This window comes from Brachionichthys hirsutus, chromosome 8 (genome assembly GCF_040956055.1).
Source record: "Brachionichthys hirsutus isolate HB-005 chromosome 8, CSIRO-AGI_Bhir_v1, whole genome shotgun sequence".
Lineage (NCBI taxonomy): Eukaryota > Metazoa > Chordata > Actinopteri > Lophiiformes > Brachionichthyidae > Brachionichthys > Brachionichthys hirsutus.
This window is the reverse complement of record NC_090904.1, coordinates 14,935,909-14,953,521: the sequence shown is the minus strand read 5'-3', so window position 1 is coordinate 14,953,521 and position 17,613 is coordinate 14,935,909. Positions and strand designations below refer to the sequence as shown.

General features: G+C 46.3%; 2 protein-coding genes across 2 annotated transcripts; one reads left to right on the top strand and one right to left on the bottom strand.

The window, feature by feature from the left end:
* Window positions 1–2,378: 2,378 nt before the first annotated feature.
* Window positions 2,379–5,623, bottom strand: myl9b (myosin, light chain 9b, regulatory). The gene is made up of 4 exons (XM_068742759.1): window positions 5,538–5,623; window positions 3,771–3,974; window positions 3,151–3,312; window positions 2,379–3,056 (listed from the first exon to the last, which is right to left on the bottom strand). The coding sequence occupies exons 2-4, from the start codon at window positions 3,952–3,954 to the stop codon at window positions 2,881–2,883; spliced, it is 522 nt and encodes a 173-aa protein (XP_068598860.1). The 5' UTR covers window positions 3,955–3,974; window positions 5,538–5,623; the 3' UTR covers window positions 2,379–2,880.
* Window positions 5,624–10,339: 4,716 nt separating this feature from the next.
* On the top strand, window positions 10,340–17,503 carry zgc:123305. Its single transcript, XM_068741962.1, has 20 exons — window positions 10,340–10,405; window positions 10,947–11,147; window positions 11,221–11,316; window positions 11,396–11,646; window positions 11,737–11,844; window positions 11,932–12,040; window positions 12,126–12,888; window positions 12,992–13,085; window positions 13,224–13,411; window positions 13,501–13,594; window positions 13,679–13,748; window positions 13,872–13,964; window positions 14,257–14,315; window positions 14,725–14,875; window positions 14,978–15,126; window positions 15,197–15,283; window positions 15,646–15,798; window positions 15,875–15,989; window positions 16,129–16,232; window positions 16,437–17,503. Exons 1-20 carry the CDS (start codon window positions 10,340–10,342, stop codon window positions 16,585–16,587), a joined length of 3,102 nt encoding a protein of 1,033 aa, XP_068598063.1. The 3' UTR covers window positions 16,588–17,503.
* The last annotated feature ends 110 nt before the right edge of the window (window positions 17,504–17,613 follow it).

Below are 17,613 nucleotides of genomic sequence, written 5' to 3'. Positions count from 1 at the left end.
GAAGGGCCGAGCTGGAGAACCTTGCGTATAAAGAATGTCTCTTTTATATTTGCTCCCATTAAACCCCCGGATCCTGGGAATCGTACAGTCTGCTGCAGACTTTTATTCTTTCCTGTGATTAATTGGATTTTAACCTGTTTAAAGGCCGGAATCAGATTAACTTCAAACACTCCTAAAATTGTTTATTTTTATTTTTAAACAAGACAAAAAAAAGGTGAAATTGATTTTGTCGCCATTTGTGGCTGCGGTTGATGCATTTTGCATTGTATTAACTGACACCTATTCGTTCTCTGCCCCCCCCCCCGTCCTGCTTTTTGCATTGCCTGACAGAACATCGCGGCTGGATTTTATCCTGCATGCGCTTTCCCTCAGTCCAGATCAGCCAAACGCGACCGAGCGAAAGCGACACGCTTCCAGCCTCTCCACGTTCCCTCCGTGTTTTTCAGCTCTGTGACAGCCCCCCCCCCCCCCATGAGGAATGTAAATAGTCACTGTGTATAACCTTGTTATCGTATTCTTTCATTTCTTCGGATGCTGGTGGCCAGCGTTTTGACCGTTCATGTCAGTCGGTCGATTATTGATCTGTCATTTGCTGTTTCTGCCTCCTGTTTGAGTTATGCTGGTTTGGAGGGGACTTGCTGGTAAATATAAAACCACGTCTCGACATTCCTCGATGCAGAGTCGACGCCTGGTGCCGAGCCTTCGGTACAAACCTCTGACGGGTCCGTGGAGGAGGATATCCTGTTAATTGTACACACGATCGCCAGCAGCGAGCCTCTTCAGACTCGCGTGAATGTACGAACGGGAGGAGGACGTTCCGTTTCCATCTGCGTACAGTAACGACGTGGTTCTTTTTGTTTACTGTTATTCATCCATTGCATGGCAGCGAGCCCGAACGACTCGGGCTGGGATATAGGATGCAGAGAAAGTGGTGAGCAGCTTGGGGACAGATTCTGTGGCGGGAGAACGTTTTAAGTGTTGCGCCATCTTTTGGTGAATATTTTGATGTAAAATTTTCCCGACTATTCAGAGCAGCATCCTTGAATTTAGAATGTCCTTTTCTGTACTTTCATACTTTTAATAATTCATAACGCTGTAGTTTCCATGAAACTGTCGTAGTGCCAAATCTCTGGCTGAATGCCTTAAGTCTTTTTTACAGTAGCGTCGAGTGCGAAACGCCGAAAAATGTGAGAGGATTGTGAGGTGAGTCTTCAAAGCTTTAGAATTTATTTTTTGTCCGTGCGTTGAGCTGTTTTTTTCTGAGGCGTTGGATTGCAAGGAGAAGGTGGAGGCAGCGAGTCCGATGACGGGTCGGATCGCGGCCCCTCAGACATGAAACTCTTGTGTTTTTGGAGGATCCTGTTACAGGTACTCCTAGAACGATGTGCATTTATACCTCAATTTGCACAGGTTGGTGTGAGGCTTACACACGTAGGTCACTAAGTATTAAGTACATTTTTATTCCTACTACTACATGTCACTTGACGACACCTGATCAGTTGTGATGCTGGAAATGGCTGGCTTGAGATTAGACGATCGTTTTTGTTTTTATTGAGGATTACATTTTGATCGATGGCTCCATGGTAACGCATGTAAATAGTCCTTTTTTCACATTTGTCTTGATATGAAGCGTTTCTTGTCCCAGCCAAATGTAAAAATGTTTGGAGCTCATGTTGTGAATCGTCACTGACTGTTGGCAGTACGACCGGCTGCTGTGCCTTAAATCGAAAACCGGGGGGGTTATTTCCCTTGTTTTATTTTGAAAACTTCTCAATAGTCTGTGCAATATATGCCTTAAAAATGTGTTTTGTATCAACATTTCAAAGAAATAAAGTTGTTTTTTTCTCACGAATGTATGTTATGTGTGCTTTTTACATGTGAATGTAGTATCCTCAGTAAGAAACATCCTTGAGGGGAAGAAGTCTTAATTTGGATCTACTCTGAATGATGGATGCAACAGTTTTGGTTATTTGACAGGAAAGTGTTTTTCATGATGCTGGGACAGGAGATTCGAATTGTTTGGTAAAGATGATCCAGAAATGTCTTTTCCGTTAATAATAGTTCTTCCAAGTAAAAACTTATCTTGTGTTTTAAGACATGTTTGCTTCTTAAAAATATTTTCATAGCCAAATATCAAACGCATCAAAATGCAACTGACTAATGCACAAATTTACTGCCAATTATCACATTACTTAAATCTTATTTTCTTTGTCTTGTTCACCGGCTGCTGCCGTGATCAATGTAAACTCTAATAGCAGCGTGGCGGTTGTACAAAGTGCAGACGGCTTCAGCTGAAGCACCTAAAACCACCAACGGTGTTGATCGAGGTGAGATCAAAGCGCGCGCGACACTCCTTTGAAATGGTTTTGCGTTCAACGGCGGGTATAAACTGATTTTATTTGCTTGAGCAATGTCGTGACCCACCTGATCCTTCGACACGTACAACAATCCCAACTCAATCGGAGCCGGTTGTTTCATCACACCGAAGTCGCCGTGATGTCAGGAAGACGTAAATGCTGCTGGCGCTGAAACCCAAAACGCCCTCTAACACACTTTGCTTTCTAACCGTGAAAACCTGCAATGATCTACAGAGTTCAGAGCGGCTGCAGTCAAAGAGATGCAGGTGCGCCTCTTTAAACCATCAGCTTCAACGGTGAACCGTAATGCACTATAAAAAATATGTTTTGGGATCCCAAACTAATCCCAAGCTCCAATGGACCATGTATAATGATCCCAATAAACGTAATACGACATCCACCTCCACTCTGTGAAACACTTTGCTGCACATATTCTCCATTCTCTGCTCATAAAGGTTGGAACGAGGGGCCGGTTTGTGGGGGGGGGGGGGGGGGGGGGGTCCGAGGCAGGCAGTCTCTCCGTCTACTCGTCATCCTTGTCTTTGGCGCCGTGTTTGAGGATGCGGGTGAACTCGGCGTAGTTGAAGTTGCCCTTCTTGTCGATGGGAGCCTCTCGGAACAGCTCGTCCACCTCTTCGTCCGTGAAGCGGTCGCCCATGGTGGTCAGCAGCTCCCTCAGGTGGTCCTCGTGGATCACGCCTTGGACAAAAGGAAGCACGGAAGGAAGACGTCTACGTACTGAAGGGAAGTCCAGTGATCTGCAACGTCCAGCATGAAAGCTAAACCGACTCACCGGATCCCTCCTCATCAAAACAGGCAAAGGCATTGCGGATGACGTCCTCGGGGTCCGTTCCGTTGAGCCTCTCGCCGAACATGGTGAGGAACATGGTGAAGTTGATGGGCCCCGGTGCCTCGGCCATCATCCCCTCCAGGTATTCATCAGAAGGGTTCTTACCTGAGGGTGAGCAACACTGTTACATCCATCGACTTTTTATTGGGGGGGTCATAAAGAAACAGGAAGTGTCAGAGGTACCCCGTTTCCATAGCAATCATGCAGCACATTTTGTTTAGAACCAATTCCTGTTTCACTGGCAAGTCAAGGGGAATTTTGAAGCGTTCCCAAAGAGTCGGCATTGTGGACGTATTAAATAAAATATAATAATTTAAGCAGCTAAGACTCAGGTTCCCCGTGCAGGCATAATAATACTAGATCCTACATTTCCCACAATGCAGCGGTATGATTCCAAACTCAGGTTGACTGAGTGGCTGACTGGAGCAGCTGTGCTCCTCGTGATGGCTAAAGTAAACCTTGTGTGGACAAATAGTTGGGGGGCCCTATTAAAAGCAGCGTTAATAAGCTCGTAACAGCTGTCGCCATGGGAACATAAACAGAGAACAAGCCCGTCTGTGTACCCAGAGAGGCGAGCATGTCGTGCAGATCCTCCTTGTCAATGAAGCCGTCTCTGTTCTGGTCGATCATGTTGAACGCCTCTTTGAACTCCTGGATCTGAGACTGGTCGAACATGGCGAAGACGTTCGAGGTAGCCCTCTGGGGGCGCTTCTTGGTGGTCTTCCCCTTGGCGCGCTTGCTGGACATGGTGGCGGCTGGATCTGGGCCTGCGTGCATTCGGGAAGCATAGCCGATGGGTCGGATTTAAATATAATATGCTGCATCATCAGGAACGCGCGTCACAAATCGTCTCGTCATGGAAACACAGAATAACAAGAAAAGCAGTTTAATTTGAACTGGGGAGCTATGTTAGCGTAGCACCTTCATACATTTCATTCTGTATCGCACATGAGTCTGGCCCGTCCTCTAGCCCTGTCCTTTGCATCGTCCTCCCCAACACCAGCCACTCTCATGTCCTCCCTCACTACGTCCATGTCTCTTCTCCCGGGTCGTCCTCTAGTCCTGTTCCCTGGCAGCTCCATCCTCAGCATCCTTCCACCGATCGTCACTTTACACTTGACTTGATTCATAATTGTGTCCATACACGTCATAAAATAGGACAACAGTATGCCATACTTGAGGCTTTATTTTAGAATCAGGTCTCGCCTTCCCTTCGAGGACACAACAAGCCGTGTTGCTGCCACCTTGGACTCCGTGCTGGACTGTAGTGATGTCCCGTACGGGCGCGCTTCTGGGCAATGCTTTCAGACACCGTGAAACACTGACGTTTATCACAAAGCTTTAATGTCCCCTCTCAGCAGCGATTGCCGTAAACCAGAGCTGGAACCTTATTTACCTGCAGATTTAACCACCGTGTCTCCTAATGTGCTAGAAAACCGAACTGGAATATGTGCGATGCTCATTCAGATCCCGACCATTCGCACGCTCTCTCTCCAAGTTATTCGGGATGCAGAAAACAGAATGTCTTGTTCTAATTTGAACTATTCCTCAGACGGCTGAGGTCTTTAGTCGTGTTGTGGTTCGACTCCAAGGCAAACAGCCCAGTTTTAGGTCATCTCTATCTGGCTGTGACGCAGGGAGCTACTTTATCCTATTCTGATTGGGATTTCACTCTTTGTCTATTTCCAGAGCTCTGTAAGGTAGATTTCTTTGACAGCAGTGATTATCCCACAACTCCAAGGTGCAAAGAAATAAATCAGTCCAGTGGAGGCCGGTCCGGTTCAAACATATATATATAAAGAAGTCCTGCAGAGGGACTCTGCAATGATTTACACCGAGGAAGAGAACAAATAGTTCTGACTTCAGCACATAAGCATTCGGCCGCTTCGGGTCGGCTTGTTCTGACCACGGCTCCACTGGGGATCCTTTATCCACTCCGAGATGACAAAGCTCCTCTGTTCCTCCATGCAGCAAGAGAAAACGCTCTCACGCACACGCACACGCGCACACACACGCACACACACACGCACACACACACACACACACAAACATGCCCAGCCGAGCTGTCATCCCCTATCAGTAGCTCCAGGCCACCCCCACACATGTGAAAACTAACGGTAAGGAATTCCAAAAACAAACAGAGCCGGGTGGACGTTAAGTTCTCATCACATGTGAAGAGACGACATTAAAGAGACAGAGATGAAGATAAATGGGTCAGCTGCATTCAGGAATTCCTCTGTGATGCACTGGGAGTAAACACGCACACGCGTCACTCCGCATGTCTCGGATGAACATCCTCTACGAGTCTACAAATCAGCTTTCCTGCTCACCTCGGCTTCAGGCGGAGATGTTTGGAAGTCCCTCAAACTCCTTCTGTCTGCGTGCAACACAGTGAAAGGGAAGCAGCCGGTCCTCCTGGAAAGTTTGTCTCAAAGAATCAGACGCCCAGGGAGCCACGCCCCTTCCTGCCTCAGCCAATGGGGAGGCGGCGCAGTCACGCACAAAGACATCCCGGGCAAGGCCGTTTCTCCATACAAGGAAGAAGAATGCGCAGGCTGCGGCTTGTTGCTGCCGCAGACGCAGCTCAGGATGTTTGGGGGGGTGGGGGGGGGCGCATAAATGACAGGAACTGCGATAAGGCTGCCTTATTTAGAGAAAAGCGCCTTTCAGAGGAGGTTCTGCACAGCCGAGGGTGGAAAGGGAGTCGTGAGGATGCAGAGCAGATTGAAAGCCTGTGTTTCCTTTGCAGCACTATAGATGTCCTTAAATAGGCCGCCAGTATTATATATACTTCTAATTAATGGGGGGAACAAACATCTGGAGGGCATCATTGCTTGAGTTCTGCCTTTAGAATTCTGTTTCTCTAAAGAGCTTTTTGAATGAAGCACACTCTGAAAGGGTGAAGGCATTAATGGAAACTGTTTTCTGTCTTTATTTTAAATCAACTTTCAGGTCGAGAGGAGAAAGATGCCCAGCCTCTACCTCGTATTAACAGGCATTCCGTTTTCTGGATCCTGGCATCCATAGGCGTGACCTACGTAGAAGCAACATCATGGAGAACGATGACATCAAAAGGTGACACCAAATTGTCCTTGCAGAACTTGTTTACTGATTTTTATTTTTTTTAAATAACATTTTATAAAACTTGGCTAGCTTCATTAAAACGTTATATATTTCACCTCAAGTCAAATAAACCTTCCTCTTTTGAACCTCTATTTTTCCAGTTGGTGGTTCAATGCGGGGCTGATCCTCCTCGTGGTCTGTCTGTCTACTTTACGTTTTTTTATTTTAGTGTCTTTCATTAAATAATTTCAAGCTGAGACTCTGCTCAGCCACTGAATGTACATTATGTTAAGTTATTTACAAACGATTGCAGCACATTCAAGAAAAAGTCATGAAAATGTTTTCCACAGGAGAAATGCGTAAAAATCACCTCAATTTAATGAATTCTGACCCAGAATATTTGTTATATACATTGAGTACATATTTATGTGAAAAGAGAAACACACGTTAAAGCTTTACAAATTATGGCTACGTTTTACACAGTACAGCATTTTAATTCAGATTCTTGTATTCGTGTAAATTTTCTCTTTGTGCTTTTAAAAGTTGAATCTCGTCACCAATCACAAGGCAGAAGAGGAATCCAACTACCATACTTAATTCTTTGTTTTCACAGTTTGTGGATAACGTTGGCTATTTTCACACAGTGGGTTTTTTTTAAGTACTACTTACCAAGAGTTTGTGTAAAAAACTGAGGTTGTGTTGAGTAGATGAAAATGGGATTTGAATTAATCAATACTGTTGTCTCAAATAGTTCACATGTATAATAACACTGACGATTTGAACAAATGTTGAAACCAATGTTGTTCATGACCGTGTACTCAGTACAGTACACAGTACAGTACACTGTACTGTAACTGTGAACATGCTTGAAACGTGTCGTTAAAAGCTACAACCCAAAGAAAAATCTCCAAAATGTTGGGAAGCTGTGAAAAATGTACCGGTAAATAAGAACAAAATGGGATGATTTGTAAAACATCAAAACTAGATTTAATTTAAAATATCAAATGTTGAAATTGGGTAAATGTAGGCATTTTTGGGGGGAATGCTTTAAATGGGGGATTGAATTCTCTGTTTCAATATTTGAAATATTTTCTCTGGACTTTTTTATTTTTAATGCTTGAGATTTATGTGCTGGAAATGGGTTGGGTCATTTTGAATACCAATGCTTTACACTTGAAGAAGTTGACCTTCATATCAACTTGTTAAAACATAGTTGAGTTTTATCTTTTTTTAGTTTGGCTGAACGGGAGTGGATGCTTTTGATGACTGGTCGCGTGAGACGCAGCTCCGTAAAATGAGCTCTGATTATTTACAACAAAAATGTATAATATTATTAGAGTCATGAAAAACTACCTGACAAATGAAATACATTGATTGGAGGCTATTTCCTTGATCCCTGAGCTCGGGTATCAATCAGATGTTATCTGGATTCTTAATGCAGCCAGATGGCATGTTTTTAAGTCATTAAGTGTCGCCATCTGATGGTGATTCCAAGCTTGTTTGACTGCATGTCTGCTGTACATCTGTGTGTGTGTTTTCCTGAGTTTGACTAAAGAATAAAGTGATAAATAACACAATTAGTGGATTAACTTCCACTAATGCAGTCATTCTGTGATTTACACAGAACTGTTTTTTTTCTTCAGATTTTTCTATTTTTATGCAACCCTGTTGACAAACCTCTCTTTCCTCTCTCGGCTTGTCCCGGTCAGGGGTCTCTCTCTCTCTCCCTCTCATTCATGCTTTGTTCTCATTTTCTTATGTAGTAGTTCACATATTTTATTTTGTGTGATAACATATTTCCTTTCAGAAGGTGCTTACCATTTATATCCTAAAATAATAATAATTTTATATTGCCATTAAAAAGCTGGTTTAAAATTGTTCAAATTCAGTGCATCTTTACTCTTAAATGTGAGAATCATGTATTATAATAGTTCTGAGATTACCAGGCTGCACCAATTTAAAGAAAACAAATCTTGCTACGAGGACAACTGTTATTCATCAGACCAGAGATTGTACATTTGCACCAGCGATGAAAACGGATCCATTATTTTTTATTATACTGTTAAACCATATGTTTACTTTTTCTGTACATTTATATCAGTCAATAAGTTCTCAACCTGGTGCTATCCATTGTATGTGTTCTCACTGTGTGCAAGCATGTTTTACAGGTAAATGTGTCATCATTTGTCTCATAAAATGCTGTCATACAGAGTGCTCAGATATTTGACTGAATGTGGAACAGGATATTAAAGGATTTTCATCTTTGGTTTAATGTTAATTTCACTTTGGTGAATAATAAAAGTAAAAATAAAATAAAAGAATATTATCCCTTTCACGGTCTGCACGCCTTGTTTATAAAATAATCCAGGAGGCGGGCCATGTTTTTACTTTGCAGTCTGCTCATTGGTTGCTTTGTGCTCGCGCAGGCGCAGTACGGTAGGTGACTTTCACGTTGTTTTCGGAACTACCGTGAAAGGGACTCGCCAGGTAAGGTGGCGCCTCCGCTCTCTCATCATTAACCGTCAAACGTTGAACTTTATGGAACTTTTTCTTTCTTTTTCTTTCTTTTTCTTTCTTTTTCCCTGACCTAACGCAGGTGTGTGAGTTTGTCGGGTCGTGAAGCTGTTTGAGATGCGTAGCTGCTAAATAAAGAGCCTTCTAGCTTCTAGCTTCGAGCCGACGCGCTTCTTTTCTTTTCTTTTCTTTTCTGTTTCTGTTTCATCATGGCGAGAACGTTTAATAATGGGTGGACTCCTCTCCGGCAGCCGTGGCGGAAGTTGTGGCTTTTTACGTAGTTTGCGTGTCGTTTGTGTGTCGTCATCACTCTTCCTCTGCTCCGTCTGACGCAACGGGCGGCATCTTGTTCACTGTTTGTGTGTAGTTGCGTGACGCTGGAGCGTGATGGCGAGGTGACCTTCAGTCCTGCTAATCTGCTGCAGTTCCTCAGAAGTCACGTTTAGAGTCGAGCATGGATGACTAATCAAAGTCAGTTAGTTTATCAGCGACTGTGGAGACGATAAGAAGCCATTCGTGGATGAACTTTAGTCATGGACTACTGGACCAAATCCTTCTTCTTTATTCTGAATGTTCTTTTTCCGCTGGACGTGGAATCTGATCATTTTGATTCCGACTCCGGCCGGATCTATTTTTGCCTTGCTGCTGAGCAATGAGCGTTCCCCGTCGTTCATCAGCATGCTCGTTGTTCCTGTCGGGGTCGCTTTAGAGCTCAAACGTGGGCCCCGTTTCATCACAGCCCGAGTCCCTGCCGCCGTGCCGACCGGTTCCTACAAATGGAAGCTGTGGATCGGTTCACATCTCCAGCCCGTCGTCATTCTGCTGCCCTGCATTTGATCATCACCTCCATTGTCTGCTGCAGGCTGTTGTTCTCGCTGCCCACATTCAGCTGACCTGGCAGGTGCTGCCGAGTGTAAATCTGAACCGACTGGATAAGGTCAAGGGGGGGGGGGGGTCGATCACATCAGAACTCTGTCACGGAGAAAGGCCTCCCTCTTCGTCGTATAAAAACGTCCGCCCGCGTTGGTTCGGCTTGCTAATGACTTCCCGTCGCTGGCAGAGGACGACTGCTGCCGCATCCTTGGTGTCGCCGCTCTGTGTGTGTGTGTGTGCGTGCGTGCGTGTGTGTGTGTGTGTGTGCGTGTGTGTGTGTGCGTGTGTGTGTGTGTGTGCGTGCGTGCGTGCGTGCGTGCGTGTTTGAATAGCCTGTCCGAGCCTTTCAGAAACTGCTGGTCTGCTTTTCATGTGCGGTCCACGTAGGAAGCGTGCATTCGGCGTGCGTGTACGGTACGTGTGACTGAATATACTGGCCCCCTCTCGTATGTTGCTTGTGTTTTGTGCCCCCACCTCAAACCAGAGAGGACTGGAGTCCCGTCATCACCGGACGGACTGCATGGCCTTTTTGTAGTTACTTCTATGTTGTCAATGCTAACAGAAGGTAGCCTAGCATGTACAGATAGTTCTGGTGCCTCTGCTTTTGAGCGGAGCCCAAAAAAGTGTCTTGAGACCATTTTTGGGTTCTTGTAGAAGGGAAAGCCTGCTTGGGGGGGGTCCTATGGCGGATGGGGGGTCCAGGGAGGACACGCTGGTTGGCAGGGGATGTCTCCATCCTTCAATGTGGGTGAGGAATGACATTTCAGTCACTGCTGGAAAAGTTTGGCTTCTTCACTTGCTAAAGCAACTTGTTGGAATGTTCTGATCTGCTGTCGGGAAGAAAGGAATCCTCGACCAGACTTACAGAAGCTGTTTTCATTTTCAAGATGTCTTAGAACGAATTGATTTATGAAAACAAGCAGGAGTACGCGTTCTCATATCTGCGTCTGAGCTGTGACTCCATCTTGTGAGTCTGTTCACACAAGTGTTCCTTCGACCTTTGGCCCAATGATCGGGAGTAAAAAAGCGATTCCAAAGGTCAACGTGGTTTTCGTCAAAACATGAGCACCGCCTCCCTAACAGGTATTTAGGGACGGCCTTCAGCGTGCTGCTTTGTTGTTCGGTAAGGTTTCTAGTGACTCAACCTGTGCCTTGTGTGATTAGGTTATATAACACTCTTTTGAGGTGTATAATCTACATTTGCTGAGAATAATACATCTCAGTCCGTGCTTGCTCTGTGTTCTTGGACGTCAGCAGCTGACCCACTTCCTGCTTTGTCTTGTGCTCAGGCCCAGACGATGAATATCGTCGGGCAGCTGGCGGAGACGGTGTTCGTTACCGTCAAGGAGCTGTACCGCGGCCTGAACCCCGCCACGCTGACCGGGGGGATCGACGTCATCGTGGTGCAACAGCCTGATGGATCCTTCCAGTGTTCCCCCTTTCACATCCGCTTCGGCAAGCTGGGTGTTCTGCGCTCCAAGGAGAAAATCGTCAGTGTTTCGTCGACACAATCGCTCTGCGGCGCTCCTCGGCCTTCACACGGTTTCATCCCGGCCGTTTCAGGTGGACATTGAGATAAACGGCGAACCAGTCGATCTGCACATGAAGCTGGGCGACAATGGAGAAGCGTTCTTTGTGGAGGAAAATGAAAACATGGAGGTGAGATGACCGGCATCGGTTTCATTTCACCGTGATTGATGTCCGTCTGATGTCCAATACGTTCACCATTTCTCCATAGTCTGAGGTCCCAGCCCACTTGTGCACCTCCCCGATCCCTCTCGAGGTGCCCGAGGAGACGGCTGAGGGTTCCTCAATCACCGGGACCGGCGCCCGCAGGAAGAAACGGCGTCGCAAACGCACGCGTCCTGATACTCACACGAGAGAAGAGGGCGGCTCCTCATCGGATGAGCGAGAAAGAGAGCGAGAAGGTGATCAGAGCGGCCGGGAGAGTCCTGCTAAAGAGCAGCCCCCCAAAGCACTGCAAGCCAGGTCGGTGATGACTACAGGCCCGACGGTCGGTGCCCTCAGCGTCTTGAGTCGGGTCAAGTCATTAAGAATGTCTTCTTGCATGTGTTCAAGTAAATCGGTGTACTACTCGCTGTCTGAGGAGCCGTATGAGGCGCTGGGAGCCGCGCAGAGCAGAGACGCTCATCCTCACTCGGAGGGGGAGCAGTCGCCCACGGAATGGTCAGCAGAGTTGATCGTGCTGGATGCGTTCGTTTATATTGAGCGCCTGACGACCACTTCCATCGCTTTCCTTCCCTTTCTCCTCAGCGTGTTCGGCAGCCGGCCCTCCTCTCCCAAAAGCGACTCTGAGCTTCTGGCCAAACCCCACGAGCCCGCTGAGCCTCAGATGCAGTGGAACTGGGGAGGATTTCCCGAGGTACGGAGACTCACCGACACAGACGGGTCGATGCTGTGGACGCTGGCGCGCCCTCACAGACGGCTCTTTCTCTTTCCTGCTGTAGTTGCGTCAGTCGGACAGGACGCTGTTGGAGTTGCAGCAACGCTCTCACTTCCGTACCATTAAGAGGCAGGAGTCCTTCGACATGGGCTGCGAGCCTGCGGATATCTGTGACAGCGTAACAGTGGTCCGCCCACGACCCAGGACTCCATCCGTAAACCTGCGTAGCCACGAAGCGCAATGCATCCCTTCATCGGGAGAGAGCAGCGGCCACATGGTCCATTCGGCCCGCAGAGGCCTCTCCAGTTCTGGTGATTCGACACAGGGACGAGAGTCCGCTTTATGCAAGGAGGAGGGTCCGTGTCTTAATGCAGCTGATGTGATGAATGGCAGAGATTCTCTTGATGATAAGGGAAGGCCCCGCCTTGAACGTTTTAGTACCGCGACTGATACATTTAGCCCCAGAAGCAGAAACGTCACCGTCGGCGTGACTGAAACAAAGAATACACAAAACCAGCTCCTCCCAGAGAGCGACGAGGTCACAGTCGCATCGGCGTGTCCGACCAGCACCACTACGACAGTCGCACAACAGCTGGGGCTGTCATCGGAGCAAAGCGAGCAGGGCTCCACCAGCAGCAGCAGCCCCGCCACCGGCGAGGGGGTCAGTGGAAAAGGGGGACCTGGAGGACCTGGAGGGGCTGCAGGGGGCGCTCTGACCAACGGAACTGCAATAAAAGCTGAGGGGAAGGACGCCCAGACGACCTGTGCTGCTGCAGAGGGCTTAGCGACCGCTACTGAGCAGCAGCAGCAGAAGAAGAAGAAGAAAGGTAAAGGCTTTCTCCGTGAGTCCGTGCACTTTGGCTTTCCATGGTGTCATCTTCAGTTTATATCGGTGACGGCCAGATGAGCACACGCGCCATTTTGTTGCAGGGAAACGTAATCACCATTTGGGACCAACGGATATTTACTTGGATGATCTGACCAAGTTGGACCCTGAGGTTGCTGCCCTCTACTTCCCCAAGAGGTAAAGAGACACGTCGTGGATATCGATCCAAAGATGTGCACCGATGCCACGGATCCCCTCCACGCCCAAAACCTGTACCGTGCTGTGTGAGGAGAGTTTCCCTTTATTGGTGAAGAGTTGGATGTGTTCTCCTCGCAGTGAGGCAGAGGGAGCGTCTCAGCACAGAGCGGAGCAGGGCTCCTTCTCCGGCAGCCAGTCGCCTCAGTCGGTGGGCAGCGGGACCATGGACAGCGGGACAGAGTACCTGTCGGACTCTACCTCCGACAACATGGACGTCAGCATGTCCCTCTGTGGACAGGAGGGCGACACCAGACAGATCACTAAAGGTCGGCTGCAGTCGATCCGTCCCGGCTGGAATGTTCAGATTCTCCCAGAGCAACGAAACACTTTTGTCATCATTTTGTCATTAATGCAGAAACGTTTGTGGAGCACATCGTGACATGCCAGGATTTTGCCACGAATCCAGGGATCATCGAGGACCCCAGCCTGGTGATCTGCATCAACTCCAAGTAACGTTTGGAATTTATTTGTTTTACCTACAAATTAAGATGCATTATATCTAAGATTCATCAAGCACTTGTGGCCCTTCACAGATATTACAACTGGGCGGTGGCTGCACCAATGGTCCTGTCAATGACAGCCTTCCAGAAAAACCTGCCCAAGGTATTATTTAAAATGCATTAATAGATAGTCAGTAATACGCATATTAATGAATTATTTCTGTTGATTCACGAGGTAAGGCAGGATTGATGCCGTTGTTGCTTTTTTTTTATGCGTGTCACACAGAGTGCAATAGAGCGACTGGTGAAGGACAAGATGTCCAAAAAGTCTGGACGCTGGTGGTTCTCCTGGGGGAGGAGGGACATGGACAGCAATCAGGTGCATTCTTAAGAATCCCTGTCAGTGGTGACTGACTGTGTGTGTGTGGCGTGTATGAAAAGAAATGTCAACATTTTATTATTGTAATTCTCACATTTTGGCCAAAATGTTTGCTAGGGTTGTTTTTTTTTTTTAATCTGTGTGTTTAAGACGTAAAAGGAATACGCGTGATAGAGATTCAAACAACTGAAGGCAAACATAAATAGAAGCAACTGTCACTGTTAGTAAAAAGATAATGGTTGCCTGATTTTGTTGCTGGAATAATACCTGATAATGTAACCTTGTTTTTTAGGGAAAGAACTCGAAGGATGAGCAAGGGGAGCCGCTGGCAAGTGTTTCTTCTGAAACAAAGTAGGTCAACTCATAAAACTTTGGTCTAGCAATAGGTCATAAACCTTATTCAACCTGATCCTATTTTATTTGGATTGTCATCCTGATGAATCACAGCTTCGAATGGACTATCAAACAGGAAAGACAAAATGCAGCAAGTTATCGAAGTTATAGCCACTATATATTAATTGTTGTTGTTATTTTTGTAAAAAAAGAAAGATTTTTTTGATATTAATCCAAACTATGAATATGTAATTTCCTCTGGCACCTCAAGAGGGCGTCAGAGATTCATCCTTTTTCAATAAATGGTCTCAAAAGATTTATTATGCACAAATCACCACCGGTAAATGATTTTATCATCATCTGTGAATCTGTTTGAGTCATAAATGTTGAGTCCACCGTGTTAATCGGCTGCTTGTTGGCTCTTCAGAGCTACATTGGATGACATCAACAGTGACGAGGAACTCGGCCACGGGCGAAAAGCCGCCATCGCTCCCAGTTCATCAACGGACACCCTTAACGCCACGCAGTGCGTCGCCCAGATCTACCGCAAGTCGCTGCGCCTGACCTCTGAACAAATCGTAAATGATTCCTAGAATAGAACAGAGCGCACTCTGCTGCACCAACTGCGTGTTGCTTGAAGGTTTCTTACTTGAACTATCCCCGACCCTTCACAAAACCAGGAGCACTTAAACCTGCGTGAAGGAGCCAACAAGGTGGTGTTTAGCGTGACCACGCAGTACCAAGGGACGTGCCGCTGTGAGGCCGCCATCTACCGGTGGAAGTGGGACGATCGCATCGTCATATCTGACATCGATGGCACCATTACCAAGTGAGAGCAACCGGTGCACGCACTACAGCGCATTGCTAGCGTTAGCGTGATGGCGCTCTGTCTCCTGCAGGTCTGATGCTCTGGGCCACATTCTACCTCAGTTTGGAAAGGACTGGACACATTCGGGCATTGCCAGACTCTACCACAAAATACACCAGTATGTCACATTTCTGTTTGGGAAATATTATTAGCAGTCAAAGGTAAACTAACAATCAATGCCAGGTTTATTGCCTTTTTTATTTTACAGGTTTCTTTTAGTGAACATTGTCCAAAACGTGCGTGACCAAAAACAGCTCAAATATTCACCTCTAATGGTTCAACTCTGATTTTTGTTGCCGGTTGTTTGTCTGTTTCCATGCCAGTTCAGCTTTTTATTTAAATGGAACCTACTAGAAGGGCATTTTTAGATCATATTGGGGAAGGTATTAGGCAGCTTATGGTTGTATATCAGAGGTGGGGAAATTCTTTATTCTGTTTTATTCAGCTGAGTGTCTAATGTAGTGTCTCCTTTCCTGGTAGAAATGGCTATAAGTTCCTGTATTGCTCAGCGCGAGCCATAGGCATGGCTGCCATCACCAAGGGCTACCTTCAGTGGGTCAATGACAAAGGCACCGCCCTCCCGAAAGGCCCTGTGCTGTTAGCGCCCAGCAGCCTCTTTTCCGCGCTGCACAGGTAACAAACACAACCTTTGACAAGTCGAATAAATGTAAGTCTTTGCCGACTGGTCTGCCTGCTCTCACCGGTGCAGAGAGGTTATCGAGAAGAAGCCAGAGATCTTTAAAATTGCCTGTCTCGGTGACATCAGGGACCTTTTCAACCCCCAGAGACGGCCCTTCTACGCCGCGTTTGGCAACAGGACCAATGTAAGTCAATCTGACAGCAACAACTCTCCTTGTAGTCGAGAGTTTCCTGGTTTAGTGGCGTAAAAGCCAAAAGGGCCTGCGTCGTGTTCGAATGCACAAAGGTTAAAGTTGAACTGTGCTGTTGCCCTTGGCCTTGCAGGATGCTTTTGCCTACACGCAGGTTGGGGTGTCTGACACCAAGTTATTTACCGTCAACCCAAAAGGAGAGCTCATCCAGGAGAAGACAAAAGGGAACAAGTCCTCGTACGTTTGCCACAAAACACCAACATATCGATAATGTCTCATTGATTCTTAGTCGTTTCTACAGAGGTGAAGGAACAAGAAGTTAAAACGGTTCATCCTGGAAATGTTACGCAGGAATGATGCCCATGCAGCTTTTTTTGCGCTTCACATCTGCATGTGTCCTCTCAGAATTACAAGTGGAGTTGCGTGTGCACGGTTTTGCAGGTACAGCCACTTGAGTGAGCTGGTGGAACATTTCTTTCCTGTGCTCTTCACCGGAGGAAACTCGCGTTCTGCTTTGGCGTGTCCAGAGTACAGCAGCGTCTCGTACTGGAAGGAACCCCTGCCAGAACTGGACCTGGACGCTCTACTGTAGACCCCCCCCCCCCCCCCACACACACACATCCAAATCTTAAGGCCTGCACCAAAGATGCCATTGTCTTTATTCTGATTATTATTTTTCCCAGCATGCCTGAATGTTGGATCTTCAGTTGTATCGCCTGTTTTTGAGACACTGAAGAGAAGAAAGAGCGAGCTGTCTGCTCAAAATTGAATTTCTGCATAAAGTGCATTAATTTAAATAAACATTTAGCGTTTGCTAATCTCAGTATGCTTACATTAACTGTAGTTGCTAACACTTAAAGCCTATTTTGCACTGCTTCAGCCTCAGTGTTTACAAAAGACCTGTGTGCGCACGCGTCTACCAAACAAACCTGTCATCGTTCAGCTGAGGTTAGAAACATCGCATGTCTGCGAGTCGTGTTTTACACCCGTTCCTGTTTCTGAACTCGACATGGTCTTTGTAGCTACTGTACAAGTACCAGGCAACCGAATATAATGTGTTTAAAGTACTTTGGATTATTTCAATATCTGTGTGTGGGATAAGATGACGTTTTCTGTTTTGTAGTTCCTCACACGTGATGTATATTGTGAACTCGGAATCCATGATGGTTATAAGATATTGTGTTCATTTTGTAAGTAGATCTAACAATTAAATGCCTTACAGAATTTCTGAAAATATGCTCTCTCATGTTATTATCAGCCATTATTATTACATGCTGGAAGATTCCTATCACTAAAGACAACACACTTGTCAGTCCGCACAGAACGACTTTATTACATGGCCAATGACTTGTATGGACTCGCACTGAGTTTAAAGCCCATTTATTTTATTTTATAAGTTTCTTGTAATTGTTCTGTTCTGGCTTCATAATCACGTTTCACGTCTTCTCTTATGACAACCACAATTGACTGTATAAATTAGGCTTGTAGAGCTCGCAGCTGGAATAATAAATTATATTAGAAGACTCAACTTTTATAAACTATTATTTTTAGGGGGGTTTGGCATTTTTTTTCAACAGAAATACAGTATGCTGTAAATAGTCTCTAGAATTCTCCTTCA

Excerpts from the sequence above, each read along its gene's own strand:
- myl9b (XM_068742759.1), bottom strand. The coding sequence starts at position 3,954 with ATGTCCAGCAAGCGCGCCAAGGGGAAGACCACCAAGAAGCGCCCCCAG. Across the intron at positions 3,313-3,770 it reads CGACATGCTCGCCTCTCTGG|GTAAGAACCCTTCTGATGAA; the intron begins GTACACAGACGG and ends GCTCACCCTCAG. Across the intron at positions 3,057-3,150 it reads TTTTGATGAGGAGGGATCCG|GCGTGATCCACGAGGACCAC; the intron begins GTGAGTCGGTTT and ends CTTTTGTCCAAG.
- zgc:123305 (XM_068741962.1), top strand. The coding sequence starts at position 10,340 with ATGGCGGATGGGGGGTCCAGGGAGGACACGCTGGTTGGCAGGGGATGT. Across the intron at positions 13,086-13,223 it reads GCCCTCTACTTCCCCAAGAG|TGAGGCAGAGGGAGCGTCTC; the intron begins GTAAAGAGACAC and ends TTCTCCTCGCAG. Across the intron at positions 15,127-15,196 it reads ATCGATGGCACCATTACCAA|GTCTGATGCTCTGGGCCACA; the intron begins GTGAGAGCAACC and ends TGTCTCCTGCAG.